Source organism: Choloepus didactylus, chromosome 5 (assembly GCF_015220235.1).
Source record: "Choloepus didactylus isolate mChoDid1 chromosome 5, mChoDid1.pri, whole genome shotgun sequence".
Taxonomy (NCBI): Eukaryota; Metazoa; Chordata; class Mammalia; order Pilosa; family Megalonychidae; genus Choloepus; species Choloepus didactylus.
In genome coordinates this window covers 62,819,095-62,838,716 of record NC_051311.1, presented here as the reverse complement: position 1 = coordinate 62,838,716, position 19,622 = coordinate 62,819,095, and the positions used below count along the sequence as shown (strand labels likewise).

General features: G+C 38.1%; 1 protein-coding gene and 1 pseudogene across 1 annotated transcript in view; one reads left to right on the top strand and one right to left on the bottom strand.

Annotated features, from left to right (window-relative positions):
* STRIP2 (striatin interacting protein 2) overlaps nt 1-19,083 on the top strand; it is a 52,965-nt gene extending 33,882 nt beyond the window's left edge. The window contains exons 20-21 of the mRNA XM_037836176.1: nt 1,006-1,210; nt 16,726-19,083. Of these exons, the coding sequence (XP_037692104.1) occupies nt 1,006-1,210; nt 16,726-16,976 (456 nt within the window). The 3' untranslated portion in view covers nt 16,977-19,083. The remainder of the gene's footprint in view (nt 1-1,005; nt 1,211-16,725) is intronic.
* On the bottom strand, nt 8,709-9,244 carry LOC119534749 (annotated as a pseudogene).
* Nucleotides 19,084-19,622: the final 539 nt, after the last annotated feature.

The following is a 19,622-nucleotide window of genomic DNA, read 5'->3' as shown; positions in this document are numbered from 1 at the left end:
CGAAATGCAAAACACCAGAGATAGATTGGCTTTTATAAAAGGGGGGTTATTTGGTTACACAGTTACAGTCTTAAGGCCATAAAGTGTCCAAGGTAATGCATCAACAATCAGGTACCTTCACTGGAGGATGGCCAATGGCATCTGGAAAACCTCTGTTAGCTGGGAAGGCATGTGGCTGGTGTCTGCTCCGGAGTTCTGGTTTCAAAATGGCTTTCTCCCTGGACTTTCCTCTCTAGGCTTCAGCTTCTCTCCAAAATGTCACTCTCAGTTGCTCTTGGGATGTTTGTCCTCTCTTAGCTTCTCCAGAGCGAAAGTCAGTTTTCAAAGGCCATCTCCAAAATGTCTCTGTAAGCTGAAGCTCCTCTCAGTTCCAAAGTGTCCCTCTTGGGTATAGCTCCTCTTCAAAGATCAGCCACAACTGCACTGAGTTCCCTCTGTCCGTCAGCTCAGTTATATGGCTCCAGTGATTCAACTTAGACCCACCCCAAATGGGCGGAGCAACACCTCCATGGAAATTATCCAATCAGAGTCATCACCCACAGCTGGGTGGGGCGCATTTCAAAGAAACACTCAAAGAATTACAATCTAATCAGCACTGATAATGTCTGCCCACACAAGATTACATCAAAGATAATGGTGTTTGGGGGGACATAATACATTCAAACTGGCACAGTTGGCTATCTTTTCTTTAAAAAAAAAGTCATATATGCATAATATGTGGAAGATACACAAGAAACTGTTAACAGTAGAAATATGTGGCTGACGATTTCTTTTGCACTTCATACAATATACTGTGAATATCAGAAGCTATGAATTGTGAAATATAAATGTTCTTGAAGACTGAGTCTAATTAGATTACCATAACTTACCAAAAGCTCCCAGGGAATTCTGAGGCCAGCCAGGTTTGGGAACCACTGGCTTAATTTGTCTGTGAGTTGGAAATTCCAAGAAACTTTAGATGCTTTACCTGCCTTTCTTTCCCTCTATCCTCCTATCAATGGGCAGATGCTGGTGGTGTTTAAATCTGCTCCAATCTTGAAGCGGGCCCTCAAGGTCAAACAGGCCATGCTTCAACTCTATGTCCTGAAGCTGCTAAAGATACAGACCAAATACCTGGGGCGCCAATGGAGGAAAAGCAACATGAAAACCATGTCAGCCATTTACCAGAAAGTGCGACACCGCATGAACGATGACTGGGCTTATGGAAACGGTGAGTATTCTAGAGATCTTGCCTCCCCCCAGTTGCCCAGGGTTTAAACAACTAAACAAACATTTTTCTCAACTCTGTTAGCATGACTTGTTGATATATTTTGGATGAGAAAACAAGTGATTATAGGTCAGGTACTGATATAAGAAATGTTAAGGCAGTGCCCCAAATTCTAGCATGTACTCTATTTTATGTAAACTCATATGAAAATCCATTTTATAAAATGAGTAAAATGAAGGATAATTATCTCCTTTCCAAAACATTCCTTTAAGTGACAGGGTTCTCCTAACAATTTTTTTAATGTTTTATTTTGAAATAACTTCCAACTTATAGGAAAGTTGCAAAGATAACATATAGAACTCCAATATACCCCCTCACCCAGATTTAACAACTTTTAATATATCATTCTATCTATCTGTCTGCCTATCTATTATCTCAAGTTCTGAGAGTAGGTTGCGTATATCATAAACCTCTATCATGAACACTTAACACTTCCTGGTACATTTCCTGAGAACAAAGACATTTACTGTACAGCTATCAAGTTCAAAAATTTTGCATTGATATAAAGCATATAGTCCATATTCCAGTTTCTTCAGTTGTCCCAATAATGTCCTGTGTTTTTTTTTTTTTTCCCCCTGGGTTGAAAGATATTTTTTTTTAAATTTTGATTAGGTAACTATATATACAACCTAAAATATTCCCTTTTAGCCACATATTTCATTGGTGTTAATTACATTCACAATGTTGTGCTGTCATCACCAGCACCCAATACCAAAACTTTTCTACCACCCCTGACAGAAATTCCATACCAATTAACTTTTTTTTTTTTTTTCATTTTTATTGAGATTGTTCAGATACCATACAATTATCCAAAGTTCCAAAGTATACAATCACTTGCCCCTGGGTACCCTCATACAGATGTGCATCCATCACACTTAATTTTTGTTCAATTTTTAGAAACTTTTCATTACTCCAGACAAGAAATAAAGTGAAAGATGAAAAAAGAAAAAAAGAAAAGGAAACTCTAATCCTCCACTATCCCTAACCAACCCCCCTCAATTGTTGACTCGTAGTATTGATATAGTACATTTGTTACTGTTTGTGAAAAAATGTTGAAATACTACTAACTGTAGTATATAGTTTGTAATAGGTATATAGTTCTTCCCTATATGCCCCTCTATTATTAACTTCTAATTGTATTGTCATACATTTGTTCTGGTTCATGGAAGTGATTTCTAGTATTTGTACAGTTGATCATGGACATTGCCCACCATAGGATTCAGTTTTATACATTCCCATCTTTTGACCTCCAACTTTCCTTCTGGTGACATATATGACTCTGAGCTTCCCCTTTCCACCTCATTCACACACCATTCGGCGCTGTTAGTTCTTCTCACATCTTGCTGCCAACACCCCTGTTCATTTCCAAACATTTGAGTTCATCCTAATTCAACATTCTCCTCACATTAAGCAACCACTCCCCATTCTTAAGCCTCGTCCTATATCTTGGTACCTTATATTTCATGTCTATGAGTTTACATATTATAATTAGTTCCTGTCAGTGAGACCCTGTAATAATTGTCCTAATGTGTCTGGCTTATTTCAGTCAGTATATTGTCCTCGAGGTTTTGTCATCAACCCATTTTTTTTTTAATATGGTTTTGTTCACTCACCATACATTCCATCCCAAGTATATATTCGATGGTTTTCTGCATGGTCATACATTTATGTGTTCACCACCTTCACCACTATCTGTATAAGAGCATCTACATTTCTTCCACAAGGCAGGAGGGAGAGTCAAAGAAGGTAGAGAGGCAAAAGAAAGAGGAAAAAAAAAATGACAGCTAGGAAGCAGCAAAAGGAAAAATAACCTTAAATCAAAGTAGAATAAAGAATCAGACAATACCACCAATGTCAAGTGTCTAACATGCCTCCCCTATCCCCCCCTCTTATCTGCATTCACCTTGGTATATCACCTTTGTTACATTAAAGGAAGCATAATACAATGATTCTATTAGTTACAGTCTCTAGTTTATGCTGATTGCATCCCTCCCCCAATGCCTCCCCATTTTTAACACCTTGCAAGGTTGACATTTGCCTGTTCTCCCTCGTAAAAGAACATATTTGTACATTTTATCACAATTGTTGAATACTCTAGATTTCACCAAGTTACACAGTCCCAGTCTTTATCTTTCCTCCTTTCTTGTGGTGTCTCACATGCTCCCCCCACCTTCCTCTCTCAACCGTATTCATAGTTACCTTTGTTCAGTGTACTTACATTGTTGTGCTACCATCTCCCAAAATTGTGTTCCAAACCACGCACTCCTGTCTCCTATCACCCTGTAGTGCTCCCTTTAGTATTTCCTGTAGGACAGGTGTCTTGTTCACAAAGTCTCTCATTGTCTGTTTGTCAGGAAATATTTTGAGATTTCCCTCATATTTGAAGGACAGCTTTGCTGGATACAGGATTCTTGGTTGGTGGTTTTTCTCTTTCAGTATCTTAAATATATCACACCACTTCCTTCTTGCCTCCATGGTTTCTGTTGAGAGATCCGCACATAGTCTTATTAAGCTTCCTTTGTATGTAATGGATCGCTTTTCTCTTGCTGCTTTCAGGATTTTCTCTTTGTCTTTGACATTTGATAATCTGATTATTAAGTGTCTTGGCGTAGGCCTATTCCTATCTCTTCTGTTTGGAGTACACTGCGCTTCTTGGATCTGTAATTTTATGTCTTTCATAAGAGATGGGAAATTTTCATTAATTATTTCCTCTATTATTGCTTCTGCCCCCTTTCCCTTCTCTTCTCCTTCTGGGACACCAATGATACGTACATTATTGTACTTTGTTTCATCCTTGAGTTCCCAGAGACATTGCTCATATTTTTTCATTCTTTTCTCCATCTGCTCCTTTGCGTGTAGGCTTTCAGGTGTTTTGTTCTCCAGTTCCTGGGTATTTTCTTCTGCCTCTTGAGATCTGCTGTTGTATGTTTCCATTTTGGCTTTCATCTCTTGTGTTGTGCCTTTCATTTCCATAGATTCTTCTAGTTGTTTTTTTGAACTTTTGATTTCTGCCGTATACATGTCCGGTGCTTCCTTTACAGCCTCTATCTCTTTTGCAATATCTTCTCTAAACTTTTTGAACTGATTTAGCATTAGTTGTTTAAATTCCTGTATCTCAGTTGAAGTGTCCGTTTGTTCCTTTGACTGGGCCATAACTTTGTTTTTCTTAGTGTAGGTTGTAATTTTCTGTTGTCTAGGCATGGTTTCCTTGGTTATCCAAATCAGGTTTTCCCAGACCAGAACAGGCTCAGGTCCCAGAGGGAAGAAATATTCAGTATCTGGTTTCCCTGAGGGTGTGTCTTAGAAAATTGCTCCACCCTTTGATGCCTCAGGTCACTGTGCTTTTCTGCCCAGCAGGTGATGCCTGTTAGCCTATAATTCTTGACTGGTGTGAGGAGGTATGGCCGTGTTCCCCCAGGCTCTGGGGTCTGGGTCTGAATGGAAAGGGCCCCACCCCTTTCCTCCTAGAGAAGACAGACCCCTCAGGTGGAGGTCATTAGCATTTCAATGGTCTCTCTCTCTGCTTGTGCTGTCTCCACCCTTCCCCGAGTCACAGCCCTGGAAACTGAAAATGCCTGGGGCTTTCTCCACTGAGCCGAAAAAGAAACAGTCCCCTTCAGACCCAGTCCAAGGCGACCATCCAGCTTTCCCAGGTCAGTTGTCACCAAAAGCCTCTGTCTGTTTTTGGGGATGCGTACCTGTAGTGAGCAGTTCACACTCGCTACTTAAAACCCCAGTTGGAGCTCACCTGAGCTATATTCGCTTGCTGGGAGAGAGCTTCTCTCTGGCACCACGAGGCTTTGCAGCTCGGGCTATGGGGGAGGGGGTCTCACGACTTGGTTCCGCAGGTTTTACTTACAGATTTTATGCTGTGTTCTCGGGCATTCCTCCCAATTCAGGTTGGTGTATGATGAGTGGATGGTCTCGTTTGTCCCCCCGCAGTTATTCTGGATTATTTACTAGTTGTTTCTGGTTTTTTTGTAGTTGTTCCAGGGGGACTACTTAGCTTCCACTCCTCTCTATGCCGCCATCTTGCCCAAGTCTCTATACCAATTAACTTTAACTCCCCATTCCCTAGCCTCTCCCTGGCCCCTGGTAACCTATAGTGTAGTTTCTGACTCTATGAATTTACTATATTCTAAATTATTTCATATCAGTGAGATCGTACAATATTTGTCCTTTTGTGTCTGGCTTATTTCATTCAACATGATGTCTTCAAGGTTCATCCATGTTGTCACATGTTATCAGAACTCTGTTCCTTTTTGCGGCTGCGTAATATTCCGTTTTATGTATAACCACATGTTGCTTATTCATTTGTCTGTTGATGGACACTTGGGTTGCTTCCATCTTTTGGCAGTTGTGAATAGTGCTGCTATGAGCATCAGTGTGCAAATGTTTGTCAAGTCCCTGCTTCCAATTGTCTTGATTATATACCTAGAAGTGGAATTGCTGGGTCATACAGTAATTCTATACTTGACTTTCTGAGGAACTGCCAAATTGTTTTCCACAGTGGCTATACTGTTTTACATTCCTACCAGCAATGAATGAGTGTTCCTGTTTCTCCACATCTTCTCCAACACTTGGTTTTTGGTTGGTTGGTTGTTTTTGTTTTGTTTTTGTTTTTTCCATCTGTTTAATAGTAGCCATTATGGTGAGTGTGAAGTGATATCTTGTGGTTTTGATTTGCATATCCGTAATACCTAATGATGTTTAGCATCTTTTCATGTGTTTTTGACCTTTTGTATATTTTCCTTGGAGAAATGTCTATTCAAATTTTTTGCCCATTTTAAAATTGGGTTGTTTGTCTTTTTCTTGTTGAGTTGTAGGATTTCTTTAAAAATTCTGGATATTAAACCACCTATCAGATATGTGGTTTCCAAATATTTTTTCCCATTCTGTAGGCTACCTTTTTATTTTCATGATGAATTCCTTTGCACAAAATTTTAAAATTTTGATGAGGTCCCATTTATCTATTTTTATTCTTTTGCTGCTCGTGCTTTTGGTGTAAGATCTGAGAAACCATTGCCTAACACAGGGTCCCGAAGATGCCTTCCTACACTTTCTCTAGGAGTTTTATAGTCCTGGTTCTTATAATTAGGTCTTAGGTCCATTTTGAGTTAATTTTTATATATAGTGTGAGATGGGGGTTCCCTTCCCCTTCATTCTCTTGCATATGGATATCCAGTTCTCCCAATACCAATTGTTGAAGACACTATTCTTTCCCAATTGAGTGGACTTGGAATCCTTGTCAAAAATTGATTGGCCATAGATGTGAGGGTCTTTTTCTAAACTCTCAGTTCAATTCCATTGATGTATATATCTGTCCTTTTGCCAGTACCATGCAGTTTTGACCTCTGTAGCTTTATAGTAAGTTTTAAAATCTGGAAGTATGAGTCTCCAACTTTGTTCTTTTCAAAGTTGTTTTTGGCTATTCAGGGCCCTTACCTTTCCATATAAGTTTGATTATTAGCTTCCCCAGAGAAAGCTGTTGGAATTTTGATTGGGGTTGTTTTGAATCTTTAAATCGCTTTGGGTAGAATTGACATCTTGACAATATTTAGTCTTCTAATCTGTGAGCATGGAATGTCCTTCCATTTATTTTGGTCTGGTCTTCTTTGATTACTTTTAGCAATGTTTTCTACTTTTCTGTATATAAGTCCTTTACATCCCTGGTTAAATTTTTCCCTAGGTATTTATTTCCTAGATATTTAAATAAATTTATTTCCTAGATAATAAATTTATTTCCTAGATATTTGATTTTTTTAGTTGCTACTGTAAATAGAATATTTTTCTTTACTTCCTCTTCAGATTGTTCACTACTAGTGTATAGAAACACTACTGATTTGAGGGTGTTAATCTTGTATCCCACCACCTTGCCAAATTTGTTTAACTCTAGTGGCTTTGTTGTGGATTGTTCAGGATCATGTCATCTGCAAATAGGGAAAATTTTACTTCTTTTCCAATTTGGATGCCTTTTATTTTTTTTTCTTGCCTAATTGCTCTGGCTAGAACTTACAGTACAATATTGAAAAACAATGGTGACAGTGGTCATCTCTGTCTTGTTCCAGGTCTTAAAGGGAAAGCTTTCAGTATTTCACTGTTGAGTATGATGTTAGCGGTGGTTTTTTTGTGTGTGCCATTTATCATTTTGAGGAAGTTTCCTTTTTTTTTTTTTATTGTATGATTGTATGATATAGTTTATATGAAATACCTATAATAAGCAAACTTCACAGCAACAGTTGTAGATTAAAGGTTACCAGTGACCATGGCAGCAGGAAGTGGGGAAGAAGAGGGTCTGGGGGAGGGGGAGTTATTGCTTAATGGGTGCAGAGTTTCTCTTTGAGGTGATGAAAAAGTTGAGGTAATGGGTGTTAGTGATGGTAGCACAATATTGCAAATAGAATCAATGCCAATGAATGAATGGTATATTTGAAAGTGATTAAAATGAGAAATTTTGAGTTGATTATTTGGTACTACAAGTAAAAAAATACATATATCAAAATGAAAAAAGTTCTATTTCCCATTTCAATTTTCCACCTCTCTTCCCAAGAGATAACTAACATTACCAGTTTCTTGAGCATCTTTGGAGAGAAATTTTAGACATAAACAGGTCTCTGTTTTTGTGTCCCTTCCCCATATAAATGGTAGCACATGCTACATATAGAAGATAACTCTTCAGGAGACTTTCTGAGTTAGGATACTTTCTCTCCAATTTTATTGCAATTGTTCAATCCACTGTTGAGTACAGGTCTGTAACTTTGTAGAATGCCATTCAATTTTGCTTGTCTGCTGTTTCCTTATGATTAAATTAAGCATGAGCACTTTTGGCAGTAAAACCACAGAAGGGATATTGCGTCTTAGATGCTTCATTTCAGGCAGCACCTCATGTCAGTCTGTATTACTGTTGGTAAAGTGAATATCATGTACTTGGTTAAGGTGGAATCTGTCAGGTTTTTCCATTGCAAATTTATCAGTTTCCCTTTTTTAATTAATAAGTAATCTGTGTGTAGATTCTTTGAGACAATATATATCTTGTTCTTCATAAAACATTCACTTTGAAATTTTTACATACATTGATGTTTTTTGCCTGAATCAATTATTACTGAGATGATTATAAAATGATATGTATTCATTTTATTTTCATTGTCCTCAGCTCTGCTGAACTCTGGGTCCAGGCTGGGTCAGTAGTGCTGTAGAGTGCCTCTTGGACCCATCTCTGTCCCCTGAAGTCTTGCTTAACATTTCCAGAATGCTTAACTTGCAGTCTCAGAGGATGGGTTTATCCCCAGTAAGAGTGAGAAACATTTGGGGCTCAGGATGATGATATCAGATACACTGAACTAGTTTCCATGCCCCCTCATTCTGGTTCCAGAGAAATAAAACAGTTGCTAGTGAGGTTGGTGATATTTTGTGTCGCTTCTATGTCTTGAACTGTCTCATCTCAGGGATTTTGTTCCTTGTCTTTTATTTGTTCTAAGATCTCATCAGATTCTCTTTTTCTCTGGGCAAATAATCTAGATCTTCGGTTTTGAAACCAAACTTGGACTCTTGACTCTGGGACCCCAATTCTTTAGCAAGCTGTTTTCTGGAATCAATCCCAGGGTAAGGGTTGTTCTTGAACGCCTTGAAGAGAGTGCATAATTGGGAAGATGTATAAAAGGTGTGGCACCATCTATCTAGAGTAGTTTGAATCTCTGCAGGGAGGTGTTGCCTGTGGGCTTGGCTTGATTCCAAAGCCTGCTCGGGTTCTGTTCTTCTCTGGAATGACTGTCGAGCTCTTTGATTCTGAAACCAAATCTGGAGTCTCGACTCTTCAGCGTTAATTTCTAAAGCAAGTTTTTGTTTGATGGCATAACCCAGGTAAGGTTTTTGGTTGAAAGTGTCGATGAGGATTTTCAACTGGTCTGCTGTGAATTTGGTGCGACTGCGCCTTTGGTGTGTAGCGATCATGTTGTTTGCGGAGTTGTTCTGGGCCATGTTGAAAGAGATTCCTGGTTGTTGAAACATGTGCCTAGGAATCAGGAAGTTTCCTTCTATTCCTAGTTTTCTACGTGTTTTTATCAAGAAAGATGGTAAATTTTGTCAAATGCCTTTTCTGTGTCAATTGAGGTGATTATGTGGTTTTTCTTTTCTTTTGATCTGTTAATCTGGTAGTTAATTGATTTTCTTATGTTGAACCACTCTTGCATACTTGAGATAAATTCCACTGGGCATGGTGTGTAATTCTTTTAATGTGCTTGTGGATTCAGTTTGCTAGTATTTTGTTGAGTATATTTGCATCTAGATTCATAAGGGATATTGTAATTTTCTTTTCTGGTAGTATTTTTTTTCTGGCTTTGATATTAGAATGATGTTGGTTTCATAGAATGAGTTAGGGATTGTTCCCTCCTCTTTAGTTTTTTGGAACAGTTTGAGCAGGATTGGCATTTATTCTTCTTGGAATGTTTGATAATATTCACCTGTGAAGATATCTGGTCTGGGCTTTTCTTTGTTGGGAGGTTTTTGATTACTGATTCAATCTCTTTACTTGTATTTGGTGTGTTGAGATCTTCTGCTTCTTCTAGAGTCAGTGTTGGTTGTTTGGGTGTTTGTAGGAACTTGTCCATTTCATCTAGATTGTCTAATTTGTTGACATACAATTGTTCATAGTATCCTCTTATGATTGTTTTTATTTCTGTGGGGTCAGTCATAATGTCTCCCCTTTCATTTCTGATTTTAATTATTTGTGTCCAATTTTTCTCTTTGTCAGTCTAGCTAAAGGTTTGTCAATTTTATTAATTGTTTAAGAAAACTAACTTTTGGTTTTGTTAATTCTATTTTTGTTTTGTTTTGCTTTGTTTTGTTGTGCTCTATTTCATTTATCAGCTCTGGTCTTTGTTATTTCCTTCCTTATGCTTGTTTCAGGTTTAGTTTGCTGTTCTTTTTCTAGTTCCTCCAGATGTGTGGCTAAGTCTCTCATTTGAGCTCTTTTTTTTTTTTTTTTTTATGTAAACATTTAGGGCTATAAATTTCCCTCTGAGCACTGCTTTGCTCTGTCACATTAAGTTTTAATATGTTGTGTTCTCATTTTCATTTGTCTCAAAATATTTACTGATTTTCCTTGAGATTTCTTCTTTGGCCCATTGACTATTTAAGAGTGTGTTGTTTTACTCCCTTATATTTGTGGATCTTCCAGTTCTCCATCTGTATGGATTTCTAGCTTCATTCCTTTGTGGTCAGAGAAGATGCTTTTATAGTTTCAATCTTTTTAAATTTATTGAAACTTGTTTTGTGATCTAACACATTGTCTATCCTGAAGAACAGTCCATGTGCACCGAGAAGAAAGTGTGTCCTGCTGTTTTGTGGTGCAATGTTCTGTATATGTCTGTTAGATCTAGTTCGTTTATCATATTGTTCAAGTTCTCTGTTTCCTTATTGATCTTCTGTCTAGATGTTCTATCCATAATAAAAGTGGTATATTGAAGTCTCCAACTATTATTACGGAAGTGTCTGTTTCTCCCTTCAGTTTTGCCAGTGTTTGCCTCATGTATTTTGGGGCACTGTGATTAGGTTCATAAATATTTATGATTATTCTTTCTTCTTGGTGGATTGCCCCTTTTATTAATATATAGTGTCCTTCTTCATCTTTTAACAGCTTTTGACTTAAATTCTATTTTGTCCAATATTAGTATAGCTACCCCAGCTCTCTTTTGGTTACTGTTTGCCTGGGATATCTTTTTTCCATCCTTGTACTTTCAATGTATTTGTGTCTTTGGATCTAACATGAGTCTCTAGTAAACAACACATATCAGATCATGCTTTTTTTTATCCATTCTGCCAATGTGTCTTTCGCTTGGGGAATTTAATCCATTAACATTCAGTGTTATTACTGATAAGGCAGAACTTACTTCAGCCTTTTTATCCTTTGTTTTTTATATGTCTTATATTTTCTTGTCTCTCTTTTCCGTTATTACAGGCTTATTTTGTGTATATTTGATCATTTGTGATGTAACTGACTAATCCCTTTCTCATTTCCATTTTTTAAAACTCTCTTTATGGTTACCCTGGGATTTATATTACACAACCTAGTAAATAACCTACTAGTTTGAAAGATACCAACTTAACTTCAGTAGCACACATATTCTCTGTTCTCATATTCTTCTGTTTCTCCTGTTTATGTTATTTTTGTCACACATTACCTCTTTATATTTTGCTTGTATTTTGCATGTAAGGAAATGTGATTATTTCATATTCAATTGTATTCTAACTCTTATAGAAACTAAATAGAAGAGTTATATATTGAGGATACAGTACTATTTGGTTTTGCATTTACCCATTTAGTTACTTTTAATGAAGATCTTCACTTCTTCATACTGCTCCAAAGCACTCTCTCCTATCTCTTTCCTTTCAACCTGAAGAATTCCCTTTAGCAATTCTTGGAGGGCGAGTCTTTTGGTGACAAACTTTCTGAGTTTTTGTTTATTTGTGAATGTCTTAAACTCTCCCTCATATTTTTTTTTTTAAATTCATTTTAAAAAAATGATTTCACCTGCCAAGTTGGCTTAACTAGAGAGAGAGGGCCACATCTGAGCAACAAAGAGGCATCTGGGAGGAGGCCCTTAGGCACAATTATAGGCAGGCCTAGCCTCTCCTTTGCAGCAACAATCTTGTCAAGGGCAAGTTCCATGGTAGAGGGCTGAGCCCATCAAACCACCAGTCCCCTGTGTCTGTTAGCACATCAGCAACCATCGAGGTGGTCTCCCGCATTTTTGAAGGACAGTTTGCCTGATAAAGAATTTGGGGCTGTCAGTTTTTCTCTTTCAGTACTTTAAATATATCATACCACTGCCTTCTCACCTCCATGGTTTCTGATGAGAAATCTGTACTTAGTCTTACTGAAGATCCCTCATACATGACAAATCACTTTTCTCTTGCTACTTTCTAAATTCTCTCTTTATCTTTGATATTTGACATTTTGAGGAGGTTTAGTGTTTATCCTCCTCTTTGGAGTACATTGTACTTCTTAGACATGAATATTTAAGCCTTTAGAAAGAGTTGGGAAATTTTCAGCCATTATTTCCTCAAATATTCTTTCTGCCCCGTTCCCTCCTTTTCTCCTGCTGGGACTCCCATAATGTGTATGCTGGTATGCTTCATGCTGTCACTCATGTCCCTGAGACACTGCTCAATTTTTTCTGTTCTTTTCTCTATCTGTTCTTCCAATTGTATGATTTCTATTGTCCTGTCTTCTAGTTTGCTGATTCTTTCTTCTGCCTGTTCAGATCTGCTGTTGTATGCCTCTAGGGTATTTTTAATCTCCAGTGTTGTGTTTTTCATCCCTGTGAGTTCTGTTATTTTTTTTTACCAAAACTTTCTAATTCTTTTTGTTTACACATTGTTGTCTTAATATCCTTTAGCTCTATTTCCTTATTTAGTTTATTTCGAGCCATATTTTCCTTCAACTCCTTGAATTGATTTAGGAGATTTGTTTGAAACTCTTTGATTAGTTGTTCCAAAGACTGTATTTCCTCTGAAGTTTTAATTTGTTCCCTTAACTGAGCCATAACTTCCTGTTTCTTAGTATGGTTTGTGATTTCTTTTTTTGGCTGATGTCTGGGCATCTGATTATTTTGATGTGCTAACTCTGAATGTCAGTTTCTCCCTCTTGCCTAGGAATTTTTTGGTAGATTGGCCATGTGTTAAGGCTCTTCTTCAAGCTTGGTCCAGCTTATATTGAACCTTTAGAGCAGCCTGTGTTTAACTGTTGAGATTCTTTTAGGTCCTCTATTCTTGCTTCTTTCCCTGGACATGTGGTGTAACTTTTTAGATTGCCCTTTTATGTGTGATTGTTTCACCTCCAGAAGATTTCCTTTCCTCTTTTCCTTGTCTGGGAGTCCTGGGCTCTTCTGTTTGTTTTTATGCAGATTTTCTTCCCCAGCAGCTATGATTTAATGCCTCCTTTTCATTACAATTTTCAGTTTTGAGGCCCACCTTACCTTATAGTAGTTCAGTTTATCCTTTTATCTGTACGGTTTTACCCCTCCAGTAACTTCCACATTAGAGTATCCTGCCCCGGGGAGCCAAATGGGGTCACCTTTCAAAGTGCCTGTTTGTTTGTTTTCATTTAGGTGTTTCTGCAATTAGAGACTAGGTTGTCAACATTTTGCACCAGTTGCCAACAGCTCACTGTGGGTCTCTTTTATTTCCTGGGAGCTCTTTTGTATGTACGTACTCACCCAACCCCTTTGGTTCTGCCCTGGATCTATATGGCCTTGGGTTCCTGTGCCTGAATGTGCATGGGGTTCTAAATCATGGGTGTGTTTGGCTCTGTGGTCCATGACCACAGCAGTAGGTGCCTGAACCAGAGTGCTGCCACTGTGTGACTCTTGAGAGGTGTGGGAGCAAGTGAGGGGTGGAGGGGACCTAGCCTGGCAGGTCTGACTCACAGATCTCTCACCTTCTTTTTTTGGTGTTTTTTTTTTTTAATTCGGTCCAGCATTGCCAGCTTCTATCATCCTCCAGAGTTCCAAGCAAGTGGGATTTTCCCTTTTATTAGATATAAAAAATAGCAAATTGTGCATGCTATTTTATACTCTTCTCTTTTCAGGTAATGAGCTCTAACTTTCCATGTCAATACATTTTCATTTTTTCTAATCAAAATATTCGGAATTCACCAGTTGTTCCAAAATGTTCTTTATAGCTATTTTTTCCAAATCAGAATCCAATCCAGGATCACAAATTGCATCTGGTTGTTATACCCTTTAATTAATTTTCAATCTAGTCTCATCTTCTTTTTCCATCCCACTGACTTATTGAAGAACTAGACCAATTGTCCTGCAGCATACCCTACCTTCTAGATTTCTCTGCTTGCTTCTTTGTGGTGCCATTTAGCTTATTCCTCTATCTCTGGTTACTTCTTGCAAATTGAAAGTTAAGTCTGTGTTGGTTTGGTAAAGCTGAAGAAATGTAATTTACTGGAAATGGACTGACTTTTAACAATGGGGATGTATTAGCTTACAAGTTTGCAGTTCTAAGGCTGTGAAAATGTCTCAAAGCATCAGCAGGATGATATCTTCTCCCTGAAATGCTACTGGCGACTCTGGGCTCCTCTGTCAGATAGCAAGGCACATGGTGATGCACATGGCCAGTTTCTGCTGGTCCTTCTCTCAGGTTTCATTGCCTCAGCTTCTGATTACAGTGGCTTCCTCTCTCAACTTCTGTGTGTATCCTTGTCTCTCAGCTTCTCTGGCTCCCTTAGCTTCTCTGGGTGTTTCTCTCTGTTTTCTGTGTGTCCTTTATCCTTTTATAATTCTCTCCAGTGAGAGGATTAAGACCCACCTTGAATGATATGGGTCACATCTCAACTGAAATAACTTAATCAAAGGGTCCCATCCACAATAGGTCTACACCTGCAGGAATGGATTAAAAGAACATGATCTTCTCTGGGGTACAAACAGCTTCAAACTACCACATAGGTCTAAAGGTTTGATGAATTCAATTTTTTTTTTTTAATTTTTTTTTTATCTTCATTTTATTGAGATATATTCACATACCACGCACTCATACAAAACAAATCGTACTTTCGATTGTTTACAGTACCATTACATAGTTGTACATTCATCACCTAAATCAATCCCTGACACCTTCATTAGCACACACACAAAAGTAACAAGAATAATAATTAGAGTGAAAAAGAGCAATTGAAGTAAAAAAGAACACTGGGTACCTTTGTCTGTTTGTTTCCTTCCCCTATTTTTCTACTCATCCATCCATAAACTAGACAAAGTGGAGTGTGGTCCTTATGGCTTTCCCAATCCCATTGTCACCCCTCATAAGCTACGTTTTTATACAACTGTCTTCGAGATTCATGGGTTCTGGGTTGTAGTTTGATAGTTTCAGGGATCCACCACCAGCTACCCCAATTCTTTAGAACCTAAAAAGGGTTGTCTAAATTGTGCGTAAGACTGCCCACCAGAGTGACCTCTTGGCTCCTTTTGGAATCTCTCTGCTACTGAAGCTTATTTCATTTCCTTTCACATCCCCCTTTTGGTCAAGAAGATGTTCTCCGTCCCACGATGCCAGGTCTACATTCCTCCCCGGGAGTCATATTCCACGTTGCCAGGGAGATTCACTCCCCTGGGTGTCTGATCCCACGTAGGGGGGAGGGCAGTGATTTCACCTTTTAAGTTGGCTTAGCCAGAGAGAGAGGGCCACATCTGAGCAACAAAGAGGCATTGATGAATTCAATTTAAACCTTTTTTTGCTATAGTACATCCTAGGTAATGTTGGGTGCTGCACATTAACTCACATCAGGAAATGTGATATCCATTTGACCTATCATGACTTTGCTAGGATTGAACTCTAGTCCCTAATACATTTTAACTATGATTAATTCAAAACACAATTCAGTAACACATTTGTATCATGTAGTAATACTCCTCAAGTGCTTGAAACAAATGAACCATCAGCCAGAGTTTGGAAAACTTTATTTTGGAGAGCTTTTCATTGTATCGACATTTGCTATAGTGGGATTTGACTGTTTTTTGCAAAATTATGTTTAAGACTTTTTGGCAAGATCATTAATGACTTGTCTTTGCTGGAATTTGTAACCTGCTTGATCTCAGAGGATGCTGCAGAAGATGGTTCAAAGAACAAAGGGAAGCATGTGACTGGCAAATAACAAGCTAGCATGTAACGTCTATAAGACATAAAGATAAACTAACTATTTAAATTCTTGTTAATTTGTAAAACTTGAAAACATTTTAGCCTGCAAATGGCATGTCTGTTACGGCTGCCATCACTACAAAGTACACTTTCTTATGATAAATTGAGTTTGGGGCATAAGAGGTCTGGGAAATATGTATCTCTAGCCCTGAAATAAGTGCCCAAGTTGGATGAATAGAAGCAAAACAAATTATCTGTTTTCTGTTTCTGCCTCCATGAAAGCCTCCATCTCATAATCATAACACAGGCTGACACAGATTTACCATTTGCTGGGAAAGATTCCAGGGAATCAGGAAAGCCTTCAGTAATTGTTCCATTCTGATTTCCCTTGTTGTACACCTTCTTGCTCCTTCCCATAACTTGAGAGCTGGTGATTCCATTTAAATGGGAAATTCCTGTCCCCTAGGAAAAGCTCAATAAAGGGAATTATGTTACCCTTTTAGAAAACATAGCACATGTAACTAGTAAGAAAGTGAAATAGTAAGAAGAAAATACAATAAAAGAAATATACCACTGTTACCAGTTTCTAGACTACCTTCCAAAAATAGTCTGCATATACAAGTGTATGTATGTGGGTCTTTGTGTTTTTTTAAACCTGAGTGGTAGCATGTCATATACTTATTTGTACATTGCTTTTTACAAAAAAGGTAATTCTGAACCGTTTCATGGTTGGAGTGCCATAGACCATGATCTGTGGTAAGAGAAGTGGTGTCCTGAGTTGCATACATCTTTTTCCCTCTCTCTGCCAAACACAGACATTGATGCCAGGCCGTGGGACTTCCAAGCAGAAGAATGCACCTTGAGGGCCAATATTGAGGCTTTTAACAGCCGTCGGTATGACAGACCCCAGGATTCTGAATTTTCACCTGTGGATAACTGCTTGCAGAGTGTGCTGGGGCAGAAGTTGGATCTTCCTGAAGATTTCCACTATTCATATGAGCTCTGGCTGGAGAGAGAGGTATTTTCACAGCCAATCTGTTGGGAGGAGCTGCTCCAGAATCACTGACTGTGCTCTGGTCAAAGAGCGTCTGACACGTGGCTCCAGTAAATGGTGCTCTGCTTAACCTGCCCATTAAGCCTTTGATTGCAGCTCTAAGAATGCTTGCCAAGGAGAGATCTGGCCCAGCCCAAGGACATCCAGTGTAGTTCAGGGTCAGTCTGGGGGCTATTGGACCTGAAGGTGGGACAGGCCTTAGATCCTAAGTTGCAAAAATTGATCAACCTACCCTGGGGTCAGCTGGGTCCCACTTGGCCTTGAAAATTTTGTAGATCCATTCTGGACAGGGTCTTTGGTGGTACTTCTTTCTGTATTAGCCCTGCTGAGAACTAGGGCCTTTGCTGGGCCCAGGAGTGAGAGGAAGTTTATTTTGGCATTTGGCAAAACCAACTTTGAAATTAAGTGTGTAAGTTTTAACAAAGATGTCCTGAACACACACTCACCTCTTCCTAAAATCATCAGCTCTAAGATTATTTTAGAGCACTTGCACCTTCTTTGTGAAGGATGATGATTTACTATTCCCTAAACACTGCATGTTATACAGTCTAGAGTGTTTTTTCTTTGTTCCCTATGAGATCTATGTTCAATGTGAAAATTATTTCCCTGTGTACTCTCTGTAGAGCATGGAGTCCTCTGCCATCTTCTAAGAGCCACAACCAAAATGCAACAGTCAGGCCTTCTCTAAGGATGTTTCATGTTTCAGAAACTACTTCAATCTTAAAATAGCTAAGTACACTGCAGAAAGTTATCAAACTCATTTTTCAAATGACAAGTTAGCTGCAGGAGGCTTTATTTATCAAAATGGTGTGTCCATTTGTGTTCATGATCGATTTACTTTTTAATTGAGTATAACAGCAAGAGCATCACAGCTTACCATTTTTCTTCTTAAATATTAATTTTTTTTTTTTTCCATTTTTACTGCTGGTGGTTTCAAAGTGTCATTAGGCAATACTGTTTCTACTAAACATTTTATACATTTCTTTGAAAATATAAGGGTTGATATACCAATCTCTTTACACTTCTCTTTTTTACAACAGAACCACATACCTCCCAATAGAAACAGGTTTTTAGAAAAGTTTCTGATTCAGTCAGGATCATTTTCTCTTCTACCCCCAACAATTACGTCATCTATCTTTTCAAGCTTTTTTACTATAAATACCTCCCTCCAACAAAGACCCTACTGAAACTTTTTACAGTGGCACCAGGCCACTTTAAATGTGCCAGAAGGCCTAGTTAAAAGTGGCTTAATTTACTCTGTCTTTTTCAAGCACAATCTCATTTGATACTCATGATGGAATTATTCATAATGCCTGAAGAAAGTGTACCAATACTCTAATAAGTCATCCTTGGATTTCACCTCTTTGTGCTTTTAGGGTAGCAGGACTTCTGTTTTTATGGAAAGGTCATGAAGAATGTGAGTATGTATTGTATGAATTTGTAAATTTTACCTGAGTAGGACAATGGTCCTCAGTGTAATCAAAATAATTTACTGAGCATGTCATCTATGAATTATATGAATTGTGTTAATCTAGGGTCAGGTTAGTATGATTTTAATGTGACTTGAATGAAAAGACAATTTTTTAAGGAAGCAATCATCAATCTCTTTCTTTTAAAACCATATAGTATTTCATTGTGTCAAGAACAAATAAGTGATCCTTTTAATATATTCACATGAATGCTTTCTGAGGCACAGAAGTATGCTAAGCTTTACTATTTCATACTGTATTATTTACATCTCTTCTCTAAGGAAAGTTTAATTTCCAATACAGGTGGAGAAACTGAGGCACCAAGGATAAGTGATTAGTTTCCAATCACGTCGCTTTTCCACTGACTTGCTGAAAGTAGCATTCAGGTACTGACAGCTAGCTCCATGTGCTTGCGAACCAGGTTGAATCTCCCAATTTGAGAACCCATGTGTGTGGTTAGGAGTAAAGTTAAGATGAACCAACTTCCAATGGTGATTGTTGTTATTACACAGAAGAATATTATTTGAGTAATTTATAAAGTTAAGAATTTTTATTTGTGAATATTTCAGTAAAGTTTGTGTTGATTGTTGGTAACACTCTTCATCTACTGAAGCACTTTAATAAAAAGAAAAATGAACTGGAGTTAGTAATTTGGTCTTTAAATTCTTCAACACAAGAGAATCTTCAAGGCATATTAGATACGGGAAAGAAGTATATAATTAGAGTGTAAGCATACAAAATCTTGTATTAGTGTATCCCTAGAGTATTTCCTGGGGGGTAGATTAATACAAACAACTCCAAAATCTCAGTGATTTATGACAAACCTATTTCTTGCTCATGGATCTCTAGCTTCCTTGACTCAGCTTTGCTTGCTAGCTTGGCTTGGCTGCACAAGTCTTCTCACACTGGCAGGAGGCTGATGGAATAACCCCTATGTGGGACATATTATTCTCATAGTGAAGGGCAGGAGCAAAAGACCAAATCAAACCATGTGTGAACATCTAAGCTTTTGCTTAAATGTGTAAGTCAAAATTGCTCATATTCCTTTGACCAAAAGCAACTCATATGGACAAGCCTAACATTGGGCCAGAGAAGTATACTCTACCTACAGGGTGGCAAGTGGTGGGGATATATAATTTTACAGTAAAGAAAGTGAATTGGGAACAGTACTATAATCTGGTATAACCCC